Raw genomic sequence first — 20,055 nt, forward strand, 5'->3', positions numbered from 1 at the left:
GGTACACCAGATAATCTTTGTTTCCAGCTGATGCTCGCTAGGTTGATTCAAGGTTTGTTCATCTTTACTCTTTGCCCTCTTCAAGGCGGAGTGTGATTAATTTATTTTAGACATTAAGCTTAGGCAGTTTTCTTAATTGATGATATAATGTTGGTTTTTGAATGACTCTTGGGGTGATGAGTTTAATTTTAAAGTTTTCCTAAGGTAAAAGCAGTTTTTGGAAAGTTACTTTTTAAAAATAACTGTGTCACAGTTATTTGGCTCAAAACGTAACTCTGTTACAATTAATCATTTTGAAATGTAACTTAGTTATAGTTGCTGTTAATTTACAATGTAACCGAGCTATTTGTACAGTTACTCTAAAACTAACTTTGTTCTTGATATTTTTTTTATGCAAGCAGCCTGTTATTTTCCACTGTCAGCAGATGGTGGATTAGGACCAGTCATGTCTCGACACCACAAAAAAACAACAACATGGTTGTGGGGTAACAAATTCCTCCAGCATGCCCGCCAGAGGGTTGAAACAAACCTTCACAATTATTGCTGTAGATTTGATATACTGGATTAACATAAAACTTATTTTCATTTTCATAGGTTGAAGAAGTAGGTTCTCCTTCCATGGGTCTCACAACTGTGACTTTTGCAACCTCTGTTCCAATGGTCACTTATCTCGCTTGCTTTGTCGTCTGTGATTTTCAAAGCATGAATGGAAGCATTAGTGGAAAAAGGAGCGTAATTCCATTGAAAGTGTATGCGACGCCAAACCAAGTGGAAAACACAAAGTATGCTTTGGAGGTTGGGCATAAAATCACAGAATACTACATCGAATCCTTCCAAATAGATTACCCTCTACCAAAGTTAGGTAAGTGGTAGAGTTACATATTTATGGTGAATAAGAGATCAAGATTTGTGTGTTAAAACTGGGCATATTTCAGGCTGAAATGCAATATATGAAATGGCATTTTGGTGTTAAAGTGGTGAATGAAAACCTACATTTGTTTTAAAACCCATACTTTTTACACAAAATTAACATTTCACTTCTTATGCAGTTGTCAGAGTATTAAGGTTGTTCCTGTGTAGAGGAGTCAATTTTTGCTCTCAAATATTTACAGCAGAATTAATCAATTTCCCATGATTTTCATAACTGACAGAAAAATTCAGACCTCAGAAGGTATTACATTGGTAAGTAAACCATAAATTTCATGTCTAAGAGTTTATTTCGTATTTTGCAGTTGATTTCGCATAATTTTATGAGAAAAGGTGGTAACAAAATGCACCTCACACCTTTCAAAAACATGAAATATTAACATTATAATGTGTTATTTCGTATTTCTGTCAAAACCGAAATATGCATGACCCTAGTAAGTTGTAATTGTATTGACTTGAAATCTTTGCATAATGTACACTTTGCAACATCTTATTTGACCGCCCTGAAAAATTTTAAAGTCCGGAATTCGTAAATTTGGCAGCATAGCACTTCAGAACCAACTAAGAGTAGCCAACTTTGCAACATTTCTTCTTCCTGAATGAAAACGCTCGTGATTTTTTTTTTCATTCTTTCACATTCCATAAAGTAAAGATACCCTAAAGCAGTAATAAAATATATGAGTAGGCAAAAAAATGTTAAGTAGAAATACGAATGTTGAAAATATTTCAAGATTCTTCGTTCTGAATTTGAAAATAGGAAAATGTATGTGCATTGTGAAACACTGAACAGGTTTTCATCCACCTAGAAAGAATTGCGGTCACATTTCAATGCAAGAAGGCAAATTGATGATGATTTTATGCGAAATGTTTAGTAAAGATACCTTGCACAACACCACACGATTCTGCAAAGTGTCTTTTTTCCTTGGTTCTTGGCGAAAAATGGTTCGAAACTCCGGCACAATGTTGCTTCAACTGAGATTAACGTTCTTTACTGAGGTTCTTGCTAGCAGTCTCTTGGAGTAGTTGGTTAGATAACAGCACTTTCGTTTTTTTACTGTTTTCGTCAAGATCGAAACATCGTACGTTCAAATCCCACCCTTTCCTTATTATTTTTTCCTTTTTATTTACCGAGTACGAACTGTTCTAATAACGTAATATAATATTATATGATATTACTGTAAATATTTATGTGATGCATGCTCAGTGGCGGCGATTGGGTTTCAAAACTGATGAGGCAAGGTGAGGGGAGGGGGGAGAGGGCAAGGACAGTTTCTTTGCCTTGGTAGATAATGTTTAGCATAGTGCTGGGTCATCTGCCCCTCCACACTCCATAATCGTCGCCACTGTGCATGCCTCAAGTAATGCTTCTACTAATGTTTTTCATCTTTCAGTGATTGGTAGGATTTTAGGAAATACTTTTTCTTTCATTCAGCTGTTATAAGTTAACACATATTAAAACTTACATGTCAACTTTCTGCGTCCGGAAATGCTGGACATAAATCACATAAATATCAACGGAAATATCCAAGAAACGTAGATAAGCATTGTCGTCCAAAGCCGTTTACTTCCCGAAAAAGATTTCGCAAAGAAGTAGGTTTGAACCCATGACCTTCCATTCCATAAGCAAACAATCCCCCTACAGCACGCGGTTCACATTATTTTATGCACTCGGTTCAGATCCAACTTTAAACTGTAGGTCCAGTCCCGATTAGCGTTACTATGCATAAAGTTGACTTAAAACACCAAATCAACCAATTCATCTCCTTTCAGAGTGGGCCTTCTATGATATTGTAGTCGGCCAGCATCCGAAAATACAGTTCTGCTTCGCGTATACCCGAGTGTAATTGCATTTAATATTGTGACTAATTTTACTTTAAAACTACAGATTAAAGTGATAATAGTGTCCAGAAAAAGAACCTCAAAGTAGATCTTCACACAAAGTATTTTAATCCATTGCCAAACGTTTCAGTTAAGAATAATATTATGCTTTTCCATTGACCGTATTTTCGATTCATGGTAAATTTGCTAAAAGGACCATGTCAAGAAATCTAAATATATAAGTCTTACTAGTAAATGCATTTAAAATGCACGAAACAACAGGGGAGGAGAAAAATAAACCTCAAAAATAAGTCAAAATGCAACAAAAACTGTTAAAAATACTGACAAATAAACTAAAAGCCAAAAAAGGCCGAAAAATGCAACAAAAAAATGTAAAATAGAAAGTGTTTTCTGGCTCTAACTGAAGGGAGACGGACATGATATCAGGTTTAGCATTGTTTTTAAGGGTCAGAAAAAAAGTTGATTTTTCATCAACTTCCGTACCCTAAGTAGTAATTATGACCATTGAAAAAGTTGGAGGTAACTTACTTAAAATTTTCTTGCTGAGGGATCGTATCGTCCCATATCTCCACTTCATAATAAAGAAAAACATCAAGTTTATATTTCGAAAATGGCTTGGTGTTTTCCACCACGAAAATATGTTTTTCATAGTTTGAAGTTCGTTAGTATTATCTTTCAAGGTTTCAATTGTTTTAATTTCACACATATTTTATATTTCATACGTTCCTCTCTCTTTTTCATACAGTCTTTGGAAAAAAAGCTGAAGTTTCTTGTCAAACGGGGTCTGGTTCAAATGACTCCTTTTCGCTCTCCTGTTCCCACTTTAAACAAACAACAAAATACTTGGTAACTAAACAATTGCTTGTTCAAAACACGGAATTTTTACACAATTTACAAAATATGACAAAACGCCAACATACATGTTCATCATTTTCCCTTTCAGCGTTTCTCGATTTTATCTGAATTCGTTTCCTCATGAAAATTGCCATGAGGAAATTATAGATATGACATTATGTGTGAATTGGTTTCTTCAAACTGGTAGCAAATTTTAACGTGAGCTACCTGGAGAAGAGGTAGCATGCTTGATTCTTACGAGGGAGGTCGAAGGTTCGATTCTCCACCTAGGCAGGATTTTTATCATGAGTATATCGTTGGGTGTAAAGTTTATCCACCATGCTAAGAAGTTAACATTGGTCTCTGTATTTCACGAGAGGAAAGGAAATAGTAAGAGAAAGTTATTTCGATGATAGGAGGAAGTCACATGCCACGAGGAATGCGCAGAATCAAGTTACATAGAGCTAAGTCTGTAATGGTGGTTTCGAATATTGCAAAGTTAGTGCGGAAAGTTTGTTATATCTGATACTCGTACTTTCTGTTCAAAGAAGACAAACATTTTAGATACAAAGCAGTAACGAATTAACGATCATTATGAGGTTTTGAATTATTTTTTTGCCACTCACTATAAAAATACTTATTAGTAGTTTCTTATAGAATCGGCCTTCGTCGCAATAACAATTTATTTATGTTAATTAGCGATTTACTATTAGTTTTAGGCGCATGGTAAGATGGTGGTGAGGGGATTGACAACAGTCATTACGAAGGAACGGCCATAAAATTACAAATCTTAGCAATTTGAACTCATTAAACACACTCCTACGTTACAGTACTGCACTACATCACTACTTATAATAATAATCCTTAGTGCGACAGCCCATGCAGGGCCTTGGCTAACCTACCGACTGCCGGTCTCCCTCCCACACTTTCCTTCGTCACCTCTAAGCGTGGAGATCTGCAACCAGTATTGGAATAGTCAGGGGGTCGGCCCGACATATCCCCAGCCGTTATACATCACTACTTAACATAACTGTATATCTTTTTTTAGTATATCGAAATCAAATAATCAATATTTTAGGTGTCAGTGAAGAACAAACAATACATAACTTAAATAACATTACATTTTGCATCCTGAATACATGTATGTGATTTGTGAATTAATCATGATGTTTGTGTTAACACAACATATGAACAATAACTACTTGTAAAAAGAAAAGTTTTAACTTTAAATCCAGGAAATCTCCAACTTCTAAAGGGAAATATGCGCAAAAGGGATTCATTTTCATTTCAGTTGTGCTTCGGATTCATTTTTTTTAAATATTCTAATATCAACGGGATCTGTTCAGCAAACAAAAAAAAGAAAAAAAAGAAAGAGGAGAGGGTGGGATTTGAACCCGCGACCTTTCATGCTTGATGAAAAATTAGGAAAGCAGCACCTAACCAACTGCTCTACGTTAACTTAATGACGTTATACCCTTAAAAACATGTTGACATTTATAAAGACTCCCACCTTCCTGTGTTTCAAGCACATTTTCTCGACACTTCGTGTAAAATATATGTTTTTGAGAACTGTTCGATATTATGCAAGGTATTGTAAATAAAATGTCGCATAAACTCCTCACAAATTTGCTTCTTTCTGCACAAACTTGATGGCAATTTCCTCCAGGTGGAGAAAAACTCTATTCAGTGTTTCAAACCCCCCAAATTTCAAGTCGAGCAAGCAGAATCGTAAATATTCTTCAAGGTTCTTTTTCCAATTTATTATTTCTGTTTGATTGTGTATTATAATAGCGGTTTATAGTTTCTAAGTTCATGGAAAGCTATCACCGTAGCGTTTTTCGTGTAGTGGAAGGACCTACTCAAAGTTGGCTACTCTCACCTGGAGCTGAAGTGCAATGTTGTTAAGTTTACGATTTCGGGACTTAGAATTCTTTCGGGGCGGTCAAATAAGATGTTGCGAAGTGTACCTGCAGTTACAACCATCTTATAAATAATGTTATTAATAAGAATTATTTCTTTTGTGGCTGAATTTTTTTACCACAGTGAAATCATCCTGTTCCAAAAACATTCTTCTAAGTAAGGTTACATGATCAGTTTCTCCAATAAAAGCAGATTTCTTCTGTTGTCTGATTTGATGGATGAAATGCAACTTGACATCATCATGCAGTGGATCTGGGAAGAAATTGGGCAAACAGATTCCCGCATGGCATGACGTGGCGTGCATGGAACCAGTAAAATGTGAAGAATTAAAAAGTTGTTTTGAATAAAATAACAATTTTGTTAAATACATATTAATCAAGAGCGTTGCCATCGAGTAGATATTGCAGAGGACATTTTTTCTGCAGCCAACAGAAACGAAGAGTGAGGTCAGTTCCACTATCCTGAAGAGGTAACAAGAGGAAAGGGTGCCAATGCAAGGGAAGACTTTGGGGCAAGTATGCTATGGGGTTATTCATATACCTGTTCATGGGCCCAGTTACCGGTCAAGCTTGCCGGTATATGGCAGTGTTGTCACATCTGATTGGCAGAAAAGAGCTAAATCCCACCTAAAATGGGGATACTATTTCTCTGAAGCAACTAGATCTAGACTGCAAAGCCAATGCTGGCTTGAACTACAACTGAGACCGGTTAGGTACTAGACGAAAATATAGTTCCTTGGTGCGATTTGTGATTTGGACAAACCTTGCTCCAAAATACTAAGTTGGCAACAGTAGTAGGTACAGCTGGGCTTCCCCTCCACATTGACTGTTGCTGGAGAAGTGGTATTCTGTCATCTGCTCACCGTACAAACGTCAAACTGACCAGAGAAATGTGTCGTTCTTCTTCTTCCCCTTTCCACCTCGTTTGCAAAAGAAACAAATGAAAAATTGACAAGGCTCGACCACTGTTAATTAGATTTTGTGGTAGCTGTCTCATGAGTGGTAGTTCTTGCTAGGAGTGTTTGTGGCTAAATCACTGAGCGGATTGCAAAAAAAGAACAAAATGATCAATAATCTAGGTTGAAGGAGTTTTTTGCAGGGTGGGGTGGGGGGTGGGAGGGTGGGGGGGGTGGGGGGTAGGTGTAGATGATAACATCTAGAAGAATATTTGTCGTACTGGTGGCTGGTAACATCTTTGAAAAAGTCATGCCATGCCACTGGAAAGCATTCTTACTGTTAAAAAATTTACATTTCACCAATATACACACTTTTAATGCTTTCTGTGGGGCTTCAGAAAATGTAAAAAATATGCATTCCCGTTATGATCACAACAGTCAGTCTTTGAATCTCTTTGGCAAAGACCATACTTGCAATGCTTACATGGCATGTTTTTGATGGAGGATCTGATCTGTTTCCCCGAAAATATGGCACAATGAATTGTGGTGGAAGTTGTCACTGAGTATTATCCATTATGAAGCCATTATTAGTATCACACCACTTTTTAAAGTCTGGTGCAAATTCTTTTATTTGTCGCACCGATTTTTCACACTATTTTAAAAATCTTTGTCAAGTTTTCCTACTTTCTAACCTGTTCCAAAGTTTATGTATCAACAATTCAAAAATACTACATTAATCACAGTTCAACCCAAATTTTATATTACTGGATTTTACATTTTCCTACATTATACATTCAATCTTCATGGTCTCATGTTCTAAAATTTTCCCTCGTTTTAAGTTTTTACTAAGGTTTTTAGAATTGGTTTATGGTAATGTTCCTACCTCATTCTTTTCCTTGCAGATATGGTGGCAATCCCTGACTACGTGTCGGGAGCTACAGAACACTGGGGTGTGATAACTTTCAGAGAAACTAACTTGTTATTTGATCCCGTGGAGAGTTCGTCAAGTAATAAGCAGAGTGTTGCAAATGTCATTGCCCATGAACTTGCCCATATGTGGTTTGGAAACTTAAGTAAGTATAGAAGAGTTCTTGCTCGCATGTGTAGAGCACATCGCAATTATGTGACAATTGGAAGGGAGCACATGACACTAAGTCTTCTTATCATCAAAATCACAAGGTGTAATTAAAATGGTCAAAGATAATAAATTGATAAAATGTTTTCTGGAATTGTGCAGATTGCAATGCAGAAGTGTGTTATACAATTTATCCAGATTTTACTTTTCTTTGTTACAAGTAAGTGAAATGCATATAATGAAGGTCGTATTACACAATCTCCCGGATTTCAAATTTTCACCACTCTGCAGCCAGTGGTGGGAGATATGTCTGTGAGCAGTAAAAGTCATGCCATTTAATTTTCTATGGAAGGGTAACCATTGCATGTTCATAATTGAAATTTATCAACAGTTATGTCGTAGGCATTTCAGAGCAGGTTGACAAAGAAGAGTTCCTGATAGAAAAATCATATTGTTGTGGTTTGCCAATTTCAGATTGTCATGTTCAGCTTTAAAACACATCGTACGGCAAACCTCACGTCTTTTAAACAGTGGAGAAATAACAACAGTAAGGTGGGCCATTATAAGATGTCCATGATGTTCAGCTGCTAAGCATCCCCTACCATTGAGGATATCTTATCGGAGTGTGAGAAGAGTTTCACATATAGACCTTTAGTTCCATCCATACAAAATGATAGTTGTTCAGGAATTGAAGGAACATGACTGGTACCTGTTCCCAAACATCTTGTGAGCACATCTTGGCTAATGCCCGAGCTGTTACTGTAGTACTCTCTATTGGCGAAGCTCATTTTCATTTGTCGGGCTGTGCCAACAAGCATAACTTTCAGCATTGGGCTGCAGACAATCCTCGACAACTCCAGGAACACTCTTCTCCACAGTGAACAGGTTACCGTTTGGGGTGGTGTTGTGGAATTTGAAATAATTGGGCATAGATGTTATGCAACTTCCTGTGACTTGAGACTTAACAAGTGTGGTTCCAACAAGATGGCAACAGCATGTGTGTGACAAGAGCATCTATGGCAGTTCTTAGAGAAATGTTTGCATGAAATCTCAACTCTCTACATGGTGACATCCTGTGGCCTGCTTGCTCACTGGATCTGTTCCCTTGTGATTTGTCCTTCTTTGGGGAAGGTGGAAGTCTTTAAACATAGGCTGTACACAACTGATGAACTGATGTATGCTATTTGTCATGAAATCACAGCTAATGACTAGGCGAGTGTTGCAGAACTTCAGGGCGAGGCTTCAAGTGTGTGATGGCAGACATTTGGATGACATAATCTTTAAATCAACGTGACTGCACATATTGTCATGCACCATATCCGTGTGGTCTAAGGCATCATGCGGTGGGCTATGGGACAAGCAGATTCGAGTCTCCTGGGGGAAGGTAACAACTTTTCTCCTGAGATTTCAGCCTGTGTATGGGATCGGTGGCCACCCACCATCGTGAGGAAATTGGGGAACTTCGAATGAGTAGCGTAAGCCGGTCATGAAAACCTACAACAACGATTGGGAGTTCGTCATGCTGAGACCACACGTCACCCCATAACTGGTTGGTTGATCTCCCGCCTCGACAGGTGGGAGTGAGCCCGGCAGTCAGTAGGTAGGCACTGGCCCCTCATGGGCTGTTGCACCACGGGTTATTTATTTTTGAATACATATATTGTTCTTTGTTTGCACATATTGCAAATCTTCAGATGTTGTTAGTGAAGTAAAATCTAGAATGGGATTTAAAACTGGAAGATCATTCTGCAGGAGCCTGTATATTTTCCACTGTTGCATCTTTTCATACATACTCTGTTTATCAACATATGATCCCCTTTGGTGGAACTTTTTGCTCTGTTTTTATCAACATAAAGCTTGACTTAATTTAGGACATATTATGGCCATAGGCACAGAACAATTGCTTGTTGTTGTTGTAGCTGTTACTGTTTATTATTATTATTTCAGTGACATTGAAATGGTGGGATGATCTATGGCTGAATGAAGGCTTTGCCAGTTTCATGGAATACAAGGGAGTTAATCATATTCATGATGACTGGAAAATGGTAAGTGAACTATTCTTTACACTTGTTCTTATTTCCCAGCTTTTCAATCTGAGTGAGTGAGTGAGTGAGTGAGGGAGTGAGGGAGTGAGTGAGTGAGTGAGTGAGTGAGTGATTGATACATACATACTTACTAACTTACTTACTTACTAACTTACTTACTTACTTACTTACTTACTTACTAACTAACTTACTTACTAACTTACTTACTAACTTACTTACTAACTTACTTACTTACTAACTTACTAACTTACTTACTTACTTACTTGGTAACTTACTTACTTACTTGGTAACTTACTTACTTACTTGGTAACTTACTTACTTGGTAACTTACTTACTTACTTGGTAACTTACTTACTTACTTGGTAACTTACTTACTTACTTACTTACTTGGTAACTTAAATTAACTTTGTCTTCCTGTGCTGTTCATTTTTTGAGAGGGATCGGACCTCCTCAATGGCATAGTGTCAACACCATAACGTAGTCAGGAGGTACCAGGAGACACAGTTGTTTGGATCTCCTTTATACCATAATTCCAGTCTCGATTAGCCGGTATGATTAAATCTGTAGGAATTGTAGTTGGTGAGAATATAAGGGATTATTTTCAGTAGGAGGTTTATTGTAACAATATGCCTGAATAGCTTTACAGTGCTTGCACATGTGCTGATCTTTTGTTGAAGTCATTATATTTGATGACACCAAATTTTGCACATGCACCGATAAAATCAGGGTTCTCGTCAATATCTTGGAGGGAGTGCATAAAGTGATGAACAAAACCTGAAACTTTTGACTTTTGGCAAAACAACAAACCCTTGGTAAAGGCAATGAATGTAGTTATAAGAGAAAGAGGAATATTAAACAGTTGTTTTAATATGCCAATATTTATTATTGTTATTATTTTACAGTTGGACCAGTTCCTAGTTCTAGACCTTCAGCCTGTGTTAGACCTAGATGCTACTCTCAGTTCACATTCGATCGTGCAGGAAGTACACCATCCTGATCAAATTACTGAATTGTTTGACACAATATCCTACAGCAAGGTATGAACTGGAGTAAAATTCTTAACAGGTTGTACTTGAATGCATAGTCAATAGTCATAGGCATAACTAGTTTTGAGTTTTCGACAGGTAACATTTATGTTTCATGAAAACATAATATCTTGCAGATATTTCTAAAACACAATATGTGAAGAAGTGTCACTGCTTCAAGAATCAGTATTCGATGATTGTTATGTATTGTTGTCATGTGAGAACCAAAGGGACATGACTCCAATTTATCAAATTGACAGGAGATAGGAAATAATGTATTCTTAGGAATATGTCTGACTTAAGAAGAGTCCATAAATGGGAGGTACAAGATTCCACCTTACTGTTAATGATTAGAAGTGGAGATACATCAATCCGACTCCAAATAGAGCTCCTCAGAGGAGTTTATTTAAATAAAACTGAAAACCGTATTTTTGGAGTTACATTCCTCTGGTTCTCATACGATGATATATGTTAATATTTTTGCATTTAAAATTGGGATTTGCTATAATATGTTGTCAATAAGGTCCTTAAAATGCAAAACTTCCAGTGATTTTACATCTACCCAGTACTTCCCCCCCCCTCCTGCCAAAGAAAAAACATACCTCTGGATTATTGGATACATTCGCCCCGGCAGTGCTTGAAGTGGAAATTCCTAACTGGGAAAATGCTTGGTCAAGTTTGGGAATGCTTGAGGATGCCTGTATGTATCAACCCAATGTGAATTATCCTAGCTGGGGGGATGCTTCATGAACTGAACTGGAGAGGGGGGGGGGAAACAGCAGTTAACTCAGTTCAATATGGTTTATGGTTAGTTGTAATTTCTTCTAATGATGAAATGTTGCCTAAACACATGCTTTGTTATAGTAGATATTTTGAAAAAATGATGATGAGGCAAATGCTCATTGTTCTTTTGACCAACACTGTGGCCATGAACCACCCTACACCCCCAGGTGTATATGCATGTACACCACTCACAAGAAGATCCGCAAACAAATGGTTGTGACATGGTCGCGTCATTCGAATATAGTGGTACAAATTTGGAAACAAAAAAAAACAAAAACTAAATAGGTTTTTTTGTACCAGTAAGTCCACAACCACTTCACATCAGCATTGGCCAAAATTAGAGCAAAAGAAAAAAAAAGGTTAATTGTGAAAAGCTAGACCTGTAAGAATACTCAAACCCGCAACCCTTTTCTCTTTTAACTCGATACCACCATTTATTACCTCTGTGGCAAAATCATCATTCATCATACCGAGCTACAACCACAGATATAACTAATTTTGGGCCTCTTATGCCGAGTCACAAATTAACGTGGATCTCGAGCACCCAATCACCTACATACTGTATACTTCCCATTTTATTTAGTAGTCGCGATTAGATATTGGTTTCCGTGTTCGTGGTCGTCTAGCCACGAAAGCGGAACCACTCTCAACATGTACCAAAACAAGATAGAATGCTTAATTAACAAAATAAGAACAATTAGAAACATCGAACTTCAATTTTGTGGACATTTATTTTAACAAACTATTCCCTGTACAATTAGCAACTTTTCCCCAACAACTCACAATATATCTCTTCATAAATATAGCTATCCGTAGAATATAATAAAACCCACATGAGTAATAAATAATTCCTTTAACCTTTACATACCATTAAAAATTATGACGATGAACACACATATTAAATAAATACAATGGCATTTGCATGGTTTAGGTGATCGGAAACTACGTTATTTTATCGACAATATTCTCAAAAATCAAGCTGACGAATTTTGAACTGTACTGTGCTTGGCATGGAATAAATGAACTAAGATTCAATGCATAAAATGGATAATTCAAAACTATTCCTGAAAATCATTATGAACTAAAAATGACCAGTCAATTAACTAACACAAACCGAAATGAGTTAAATTAGTATACCTAGTTATTCCATGTCCAGCCATCAGTCAAATGGCACAGTCAAATTCGTGTGTCGACACGGATCCGATCACGCTCGCCAGTGTTCAAGGAAGGAGAAGAAAGCTCCTTATCGTACGAATGCCTCAGCTGCAACTGCTGTTCTCTCGGGAGAACACCTCGCCTGTAGCCGTGGCCTTCTCCCTTGAGTTACAAGTTCTCCCGCTAGGGGAATCAGCATTGCCAGTTTTACTTTGTTCGACGTCTAGAGCCGAGTGTCAGGAACACACTGACGCAAAACTCCTTGTTAATTTAATGAGGAGAATGTGGTGGAGCTTTTAAAATTATACCGGTTATAAGCAAACACTACAGGGTGTTGGGGAGCGGGTGTGAAGGAAAGGACCGGTTCATTTGCAGATTTTAGGAGTAGCAGAAAGCCTTCCGTTGCGGCTTTTTGAAGTGCGTGGGAGTTGATTTGCGTCAATCACGCAGATCTTGTGTCCGCAGCAACAGTTTGCTGCTTTTCTTTCAGTGTCCAGGATACTTATGTATTGCTTATCATGTGCTTTATTTACACTGCATTTCAAAGAATTTTAAAAAGAATATACGTCAATGACTTTAGGGTTACCAGATGACAAACTTTAAAAAAGAAGGCATTTTTAGATTGCAAAATGTTGTTAACTTTAGACGAAGACACACGTTTTGTGCTTACTGGTGTTTTGGTGGGCTTATAGATCACACACCCTTGTAAAATAATTTTACTCAGTTTCTGTATAACTAATAATAGGCCTCATTGTAGGCAAATGTCTGAATATTCTAATAGTTATTCACTATGCTCCTATTATATGGTTGTGAAGCTTGGTCTCTTACTTTAAAAGAATAACACAAATTGACATTCTGCCTCGGAGTTTTTTCTACCAGGCCTAAAGTCATGAAACCGTTTTTGTAAGTTGTCACAAAAAACACATTTGCATTTTGGCATGGTTCAGATCGCTGATCGACAGAACTTCACTTCTCCAGTGCCATGTAACAACTAAGAGTACGGCAGTTAAAAAATACTGTTTACTTGTGAATTCTGTCATTAAACTCAAATCAAAGTAAGCCATGGCGAATTGCATATTCTTAGCCCCTACCTATTGTCAGAAACTTGCTGCTCACCAGCAGCTGCGGTAGATGTTACAAATGCTTTCAAATCAAAACCTCACGTGGCGCAATGATGACAACAGAAGAGACACAAAGGTCCAACAATTTTTCTTTGTTTGCAAGAAAAGTTTATTTTCTTTGCACTTGTAACTGAGAGTGTTGTATTTCTTTACTTTGAAATTAAAAACAGAAACAATATTAACAATTATTTACAAATAACATTTTGTTACTAATCTTAAAGTTAAACAGTTGTCTACAGCCCAAAAAATCGGATATTTCCAAATTTTCCTAAAAACCTGCTCGGAGCATTTTTAGAACCTGAAATACAGGATTTGTCCGGACAAAAGAGAACTTCTGGTAACCCTAAACCACTTGCGTCACTGCACCAGTTTCAGCGAACCCACACATGTTTTTCACTCAGGGTGCACACCCCTGACCCTAATAGTGGAGTTGCCTGCCGCTATGTCACTTCACTTCCGTCAGGGATCTTCTCCTGAGGGGTCAGCTGTACTGGCACACCACTTACCAAAATGTTGGTTTAGTTTTGTTTCTGCTACTCCATGTACAAAGTAAAAAGTAAATTTGTTCCCTTGCATTACTCCAATCAATAAAGGGACAAAGGAATGGAGACTTCCTACATTTCTGATTGATCATAGTTGGGTTGATGTGATAATTCATAATTGATTCATACGTTCTATCACCACCAGAAATCTTTAGGTATTATGGTCCAGATAGGTGGATGAATAAGCAAATTGAGATTTTTCAAATAGTTTTAAGCTGTACACTGCAGGCCAAAAGTCACAGTATATATTATTTGTAATGCAAAAATGTATTAGTGGAAGTGAAATTAACGTAAAAGGTTGTCCTAAGTTGAGAGGAATGTTTATCCTACTCACATTGTAGTGTCACTAGTTACTCATGTCTTTTGTTCTCCACCTTGTGTTTCCAAGACAGCTGTTATTTTGGCAGATACAAGCAGATTCACTGCAAGAATGTCTTGTTGTTAGCATATGGGTGTATAAAAAGAAACGAACTGGTGAAACATATGAACAAATCAGAATATTTTTCATCACTTCCAGTAAACCAGCTCCAACTATGAGACAAATTTACGGAAACTTGAGAGAAAGACCTTTTCGACTGGTTAGGTGTTGAATGCACAATACAGTGGAAGACTGCACAGCATATGTGAAAAGGATAAACATTCATATCACCTAATGACAACTTTTTACATCAATTTTACTTGCAAATAATATGTTCTTGCACTATAAATAGTATTCGATTGTAATTTTTGATCCACTGTGTACTTTCTGAGACTTAACCCAACTTCTGTAGCTCCTGAAATATGCTCAACTTAATTAAAGCTATAATAACCTCAAACATACAAATAAAACAGTTCTAATTATGTTTACACTTAATGTAACATCTTCAAACACTTTTGTAAGTGCTAACAATGTGTATGATACTCAGACAATTGTTTTCCTGACTTGTTTCTTTTACACATCTACAAATTCTGTGTATTATATTTTATTTCAGGGTGCATCTGTGATTAGAATGCTTGAAGATTTTATGGGACAGGCTAATTTTGAGCAGGGAATTCACGATTTTTTGGATAAATTCAAATTTAAAAATGCAGTCACCCAGGATCTGTGGGATTCTTTGCAAGCAATCGTTGACAGACAAAGAAACCCCTTCAATGTTACAGATGTGATGGGCACGTGGACAAGGCAAATGGGGTATCCTGTTATCAGCATTACTAAGACAGATGCTGGATACCGTCTTACACAGAAACGATTTCTAGCTAATCCGGATGCAGTGAACGATGAGACTGAATCACCATACAAGTAAGTTTTACTTAAGGACCAATCAAAAAGTTCATAGTGTCATTGTAGTTGTAGATAAAAAATGGTGCTTCACTGTGGCAGGTGGGTGTCCTATGTAGCCAAATGGTTAGCACTCCCACCATTGGTGCACACGGCCATGGGTTTGATTCCCAGTGGGACCCTCAAAATTTCATCATTGACTCGGTGCCATGAGGACAGTTGGGGAGCTACTTGAAAAAGAAGCAGTAGCAAACTCTTGTCTCGAAAGCCAGAAAACAGCGGCAATGGGACTCAATGCGCTTACCACAGATCACTCAATGAAAAAGCCACTCTGGCACAGGCCCTTGCCCTTAGAGGGATGTTGTGCCATGGATTTAGTTTTAGCTATTGTCATTCCGTCGGTCAAGCAGAAAGCTTGTTATTTTTATTGTTCATAACAGAAATAAAGTTTCATTCGTTAGTATTTGAACAAAAAAACCGAAGTAAAAACTTCATTGAATTGAAAAAAAATATGATTGAATATACTCGTAAAATAGAAATACTAGCTTATATTTTCTGTTCTCCCATTTAAACCAAAGAATAAATGGTTTCACACTTGCCAGAAGTTCAAATGTAAAGTTTTATGTGAGACAACATAAGCTTTAGTATTAAAATTTCACCTTTTAAAGCTTTTTCTTGAACGAGGTATGTAAAAGTTAATAACGCAACAGAAGTACTGTACATTTCAGTACACTAACTATGTGAAATGTAAGAAATAATGAAAACCAGTTGCGCTGGATATTCTTTCATCTTGTGGATCGAGTAGAGGGGTCTCCCCAAGGATGATGATATTATTATTATTATTATTGTGATGATGATTTTATTTTAATTAATTACAAGTTCTTTGAAACCTTGCTGCCAACAGGGTTGCCATTAGGGGTGTGCGACATGTGCCACCACACAGGGCCTTGCGCTCCCAAATCAGTTATTTGTTATTTTTTTATGCAAGCGCGATTGCACTCGAATAGAAAGAAGAAAAAAACATAATTGTTGTGAAAAGAAAAATTGCATCATAACAAAGTTGTATTTCTGGTAACGGACAACTATGTCGCCTCTTGTGAAGCCACCAGCGAAAATTCGCCAACAAGGATCAACGACCCATTTGTGACTCCAACTTTCCCTGATTACCTGCCTAATGTTCAACCTAGGACAGGCATCATAAAATGGTTATTTGTCTGGAAACTGAGGCCCAACAAATTTGAGGGTGTGCTGCTCCACGAAAAGACGAAAACAAGAGTCGGCATCAAAGCCTCGAAGGTCCGCTGGGCTCTTTACTACAACCGCAGCAGCAAGATGAATCCGTCTACCTAGTGTATAATAAATACTCCATTAGTGCAAAGCACGTAACACTCTTGTTTTCCAGAATAATGGGTAGGGGTGTGGATTTGTAGTAAGCAAGAACCTCTGAATCAAATAGGCACCCAAAGAATAAAAATGCATTTTTCTGTTTTCTGGCCTGATCGTAGCGTTGATAATGAATGGTGATTAGATGAAATTAGGAGAATGTTATCTATATTAAAGAAATAAATTTAAGCGTACTTATTACTTTGAAGAGGGCTCTCGTGAAGTCTAGTTAGCGCTCTAGATTTCGGTGCAAGTGGTCCCGAGTTCGATTCGCAGTACGAACTATCAAAATTTCGGTGTTAACCCAGCATCGTGAGAACAATTAAGGAGCTACTTGAAAAGAAGCAGTAGCGGGCTCCAGTCTCGAAAGCCAGAAAATAGCAGCGACGGGATTCGATGGGCTCACCACGGGTCACCAAAAGAAAAGCTGATTGGCAGGCTGTGCCCCTAACACGGCTCTTGTGCCACGGAGCTTAGCAGAAGCATTACTGTGAAGAATTTCTAGATTAAAGATAAGTTCAGTTCTCTTGCTTCACTCATATCATCCCATTTTTTAATTCCTACTATTCAAATATCTAATTCTCAAAAAATGCACTTGCTCGAATCCTGACGTGGGCTTGGATGTTCCTTTGTGAGTGTCCCTTCTTCAATTCTACATAAGCGTCATTCATGCTCATCCTTACGATTTAACTAAGGAGGCAGAAAAGTGACGTAAAATAAGAAAAGTTGGCATAAATATAGTTTGAGAACAGTCCCGTTGCTGGCACAATCAATAATTTGCCTGTCACTTTTATGCACTGAAATGTGACTGCAGTATTTAAGCAAGCCTCAGTTTACAAGAATTCATTTTCATTGTGTTTTCATTTTAGGTTTTCTGCATGTATAGGGTGACAGGCGGGAGTGGTAGATTTTGATAATGCCATATTGCACAGTTGTTTCATAATTCTGGACATAAATCATAACTTTCTACAGTACGTCCACAGTTATAGACTGAATATCTTCACATATCACAGCCTTTAGTTCATCCAGTGTATGAGGACGAGTAGTAAACACACGATCCTTTAAATATCCCCATAAAAAGAAATCGCACACTGGCAGATCTGGTGACCTTGCAGGCCAGTCAGGGCCGGATTTACCTCTTTGCCACCCCTAGGCAAAACAAGCTCTGCTGCCTCCCATACCATTTATCAAGAATGAAAAAAATCATTATTTTCTGTATTACTATTTTTACTATTAACGGCATGCAGTATTAATTAAATGATAGTTACATACAAAAAAAAGTAACAAAGCGTTATAACATAAATTATAAAAATTACATTTTAACATTGACCTTGTTTTTCAGATAAGACTTTTATTTTTACTTCATTAAAGTGATAGGGCAGAACACACACTGGGCTAATCAACGGCACTTTCATCACTCTTTTTCTGATTACATTTCTGTATAAAAAAGAACTGATTTTCGGAACCTTCTTCAGAAATGCTTCCTGCTTTTCACCTTTCTCCACTTTTCTCTTTTTGTATTGTGACCCACTGAGTCTTACTCTTTGATCACTCATAATGAGCATAATGATGTTTTAAACTAACCCCAACAAATGCACGTTGGACACTGACACATGCGAGGCACAAGATGTGACACACCATCTACTTCTTGAATAATATTCTCGAGCAACTAACAGTAGAATAGTACAATGCGAAACCCCTTTAATAATGCTTCCGCCGACAGTTTAATTCTCAACAATTCAACGCGAACCACATACTTTTGATATGCAGCCAATGCCGGCAGTAACGAGGAACTGCATTCCTGGAATGCAGCAAAGCCGGTGTTGTCTTTCCAAAGCAAGCGGCAGGCTCCACGTTCTTGCCGCAATCGCCGTCCCAGCTCAGCACAATACTGTACATTCGAAGCAACAACATCTGTAATTAAAACAACAAATTAGTAAACTAGTTCCGAGCCCTGCTAGCCTATCTCTCGTAAGAAATATTCTTCGTTAACTTATATTTACAATACAACTACATAAAGTCATTCCATTCGTGTGTCCAGATAAAAAAGAAAGGCAATCCGAGAATTAGTATTCCTTATAAATTTAAAACAAACAATCGTGCTGCCCCTACCAAAGTGCCGCTCTAGGCCCGGGCCTATGAGGCCAATTGGGAAATCTGGGCCTGAGGCCAGTTCATATCGCTGTTCCTGGACATGATACGCCTTCCAAAATATGCTTTCACCACGAAAAGCACGCTGCTCCCCTGATTACTGCTCCATATCAACTGAAATGGCATTTTCTACGCAACATTCTCATGGTCTCGAAGCATTGCCAAATTTAACAATGAGCTTGTACGTGATTCAAAATCTCCCACTCCGTCATGCCACCCTATAATAATTTCCAGATTTTTTAGGCAAACAATTCGCAACGCAGGATTGGCATCAATCTTTTGTCACTTATTTGGTGATATTCTAAGCACTTGAGATTGTAAATAGTGCTTGTAAAACAATGAACGGCAAATAAAATTTGTCTTCTCAATAATTTTTCGAAACTCCTTGTTGGAAGGAAACGTGAAAAACAATATCAGTTTTTTAATATTGCATTTTACTGTACTTTACAACAGTCTCAAACTTAGATATGAAATGAAAATTCTACAAAAATAAATCATAAGGAACACACAAATACAACAAAAATTACACAAGGTTATTTCACTTTTTAATCAGGGGTTTTCTTCCGTGGCCTTCCCTCCCTCTGACGTCAAACTTTACAACTTCATCAATTTCCAAAAACTGGTTTCAGAAACAGGCCTCTCAAGGCAGGCAGTGTGCAGGTCAAAGGACCGTAGATCGGCATATTGGCCCTGCAGATGAAGTAAAGATCTGGAGATATGAGTACTTTATTTTTATTACCTCTCAAACCCTCCCAGAGAAGGAACGATTCCATATTTTGTCTGATTTTACAACCATGCCGAAGTGTCAACAAATTTCAAGTCCCTCTTTTTGACACAGTAGTGCGTGTGGGTGCGTAGAATTGCGATTATAGGAATGTCTAGAGAATGGGACAAATTTTGTAAATTTGAATCTGGATTCCAAAAGGCAAAGAAATAAAAAAAAATAAAAAAGGATGGACGAGTTTTTAAAAAGTCGGAAGGTGCCTCCGAGAAAATCTTGCTGCCTGTAAATACAGTTTCCATTTCAAATTTCTCCACGATAGACGGAAATAATGTAGATACACTTGATGTCAAGAGTTTGTGTTAGTTTTGATGGTGATGA

General features: G+C 37.5%; 1 protein-coding gene across 1 annotated transcript in view; it reads left to right on the forward strand.

Annotated features, from left to right (window-relative positions):
* LOC146003379 (glutamyl aminopeptidase-like) overlaps positions 1-20,055 on the forward strand; it is a 69,090-nt gene that overhangs the window by 12,769 nt on the left and 36,266 nt on the right. The window contains 5 exon segments of the mRNA XM_083141660.1: positions 595-862; positions 7,318-7,488; positions 9,438-9,535; positions 10,438-10,572; positions 15,133-15,440. Coding sequence (XP_082997786.1) covers positions 595-862; positions 7,318-7,488; positions 9,438-9,535; positions 10,438-10,572; positions 15,133-15,440 — 980 coding nt within the window.

Source organism: Lepisma saccharinum, chromosome 20 (assembly GCF_977018435.1).
Source record: "Lepisma saccharinum chromosome 20, izLepSacc3.1, whole genome shotgun sequence".
NCBI classification, from domain to species: Eukaryota; Metazoa; Arthropoda; class Insecta; order Zygentoma; family Lepismatidae; genus Lepisma; species Lepisma saccharinum.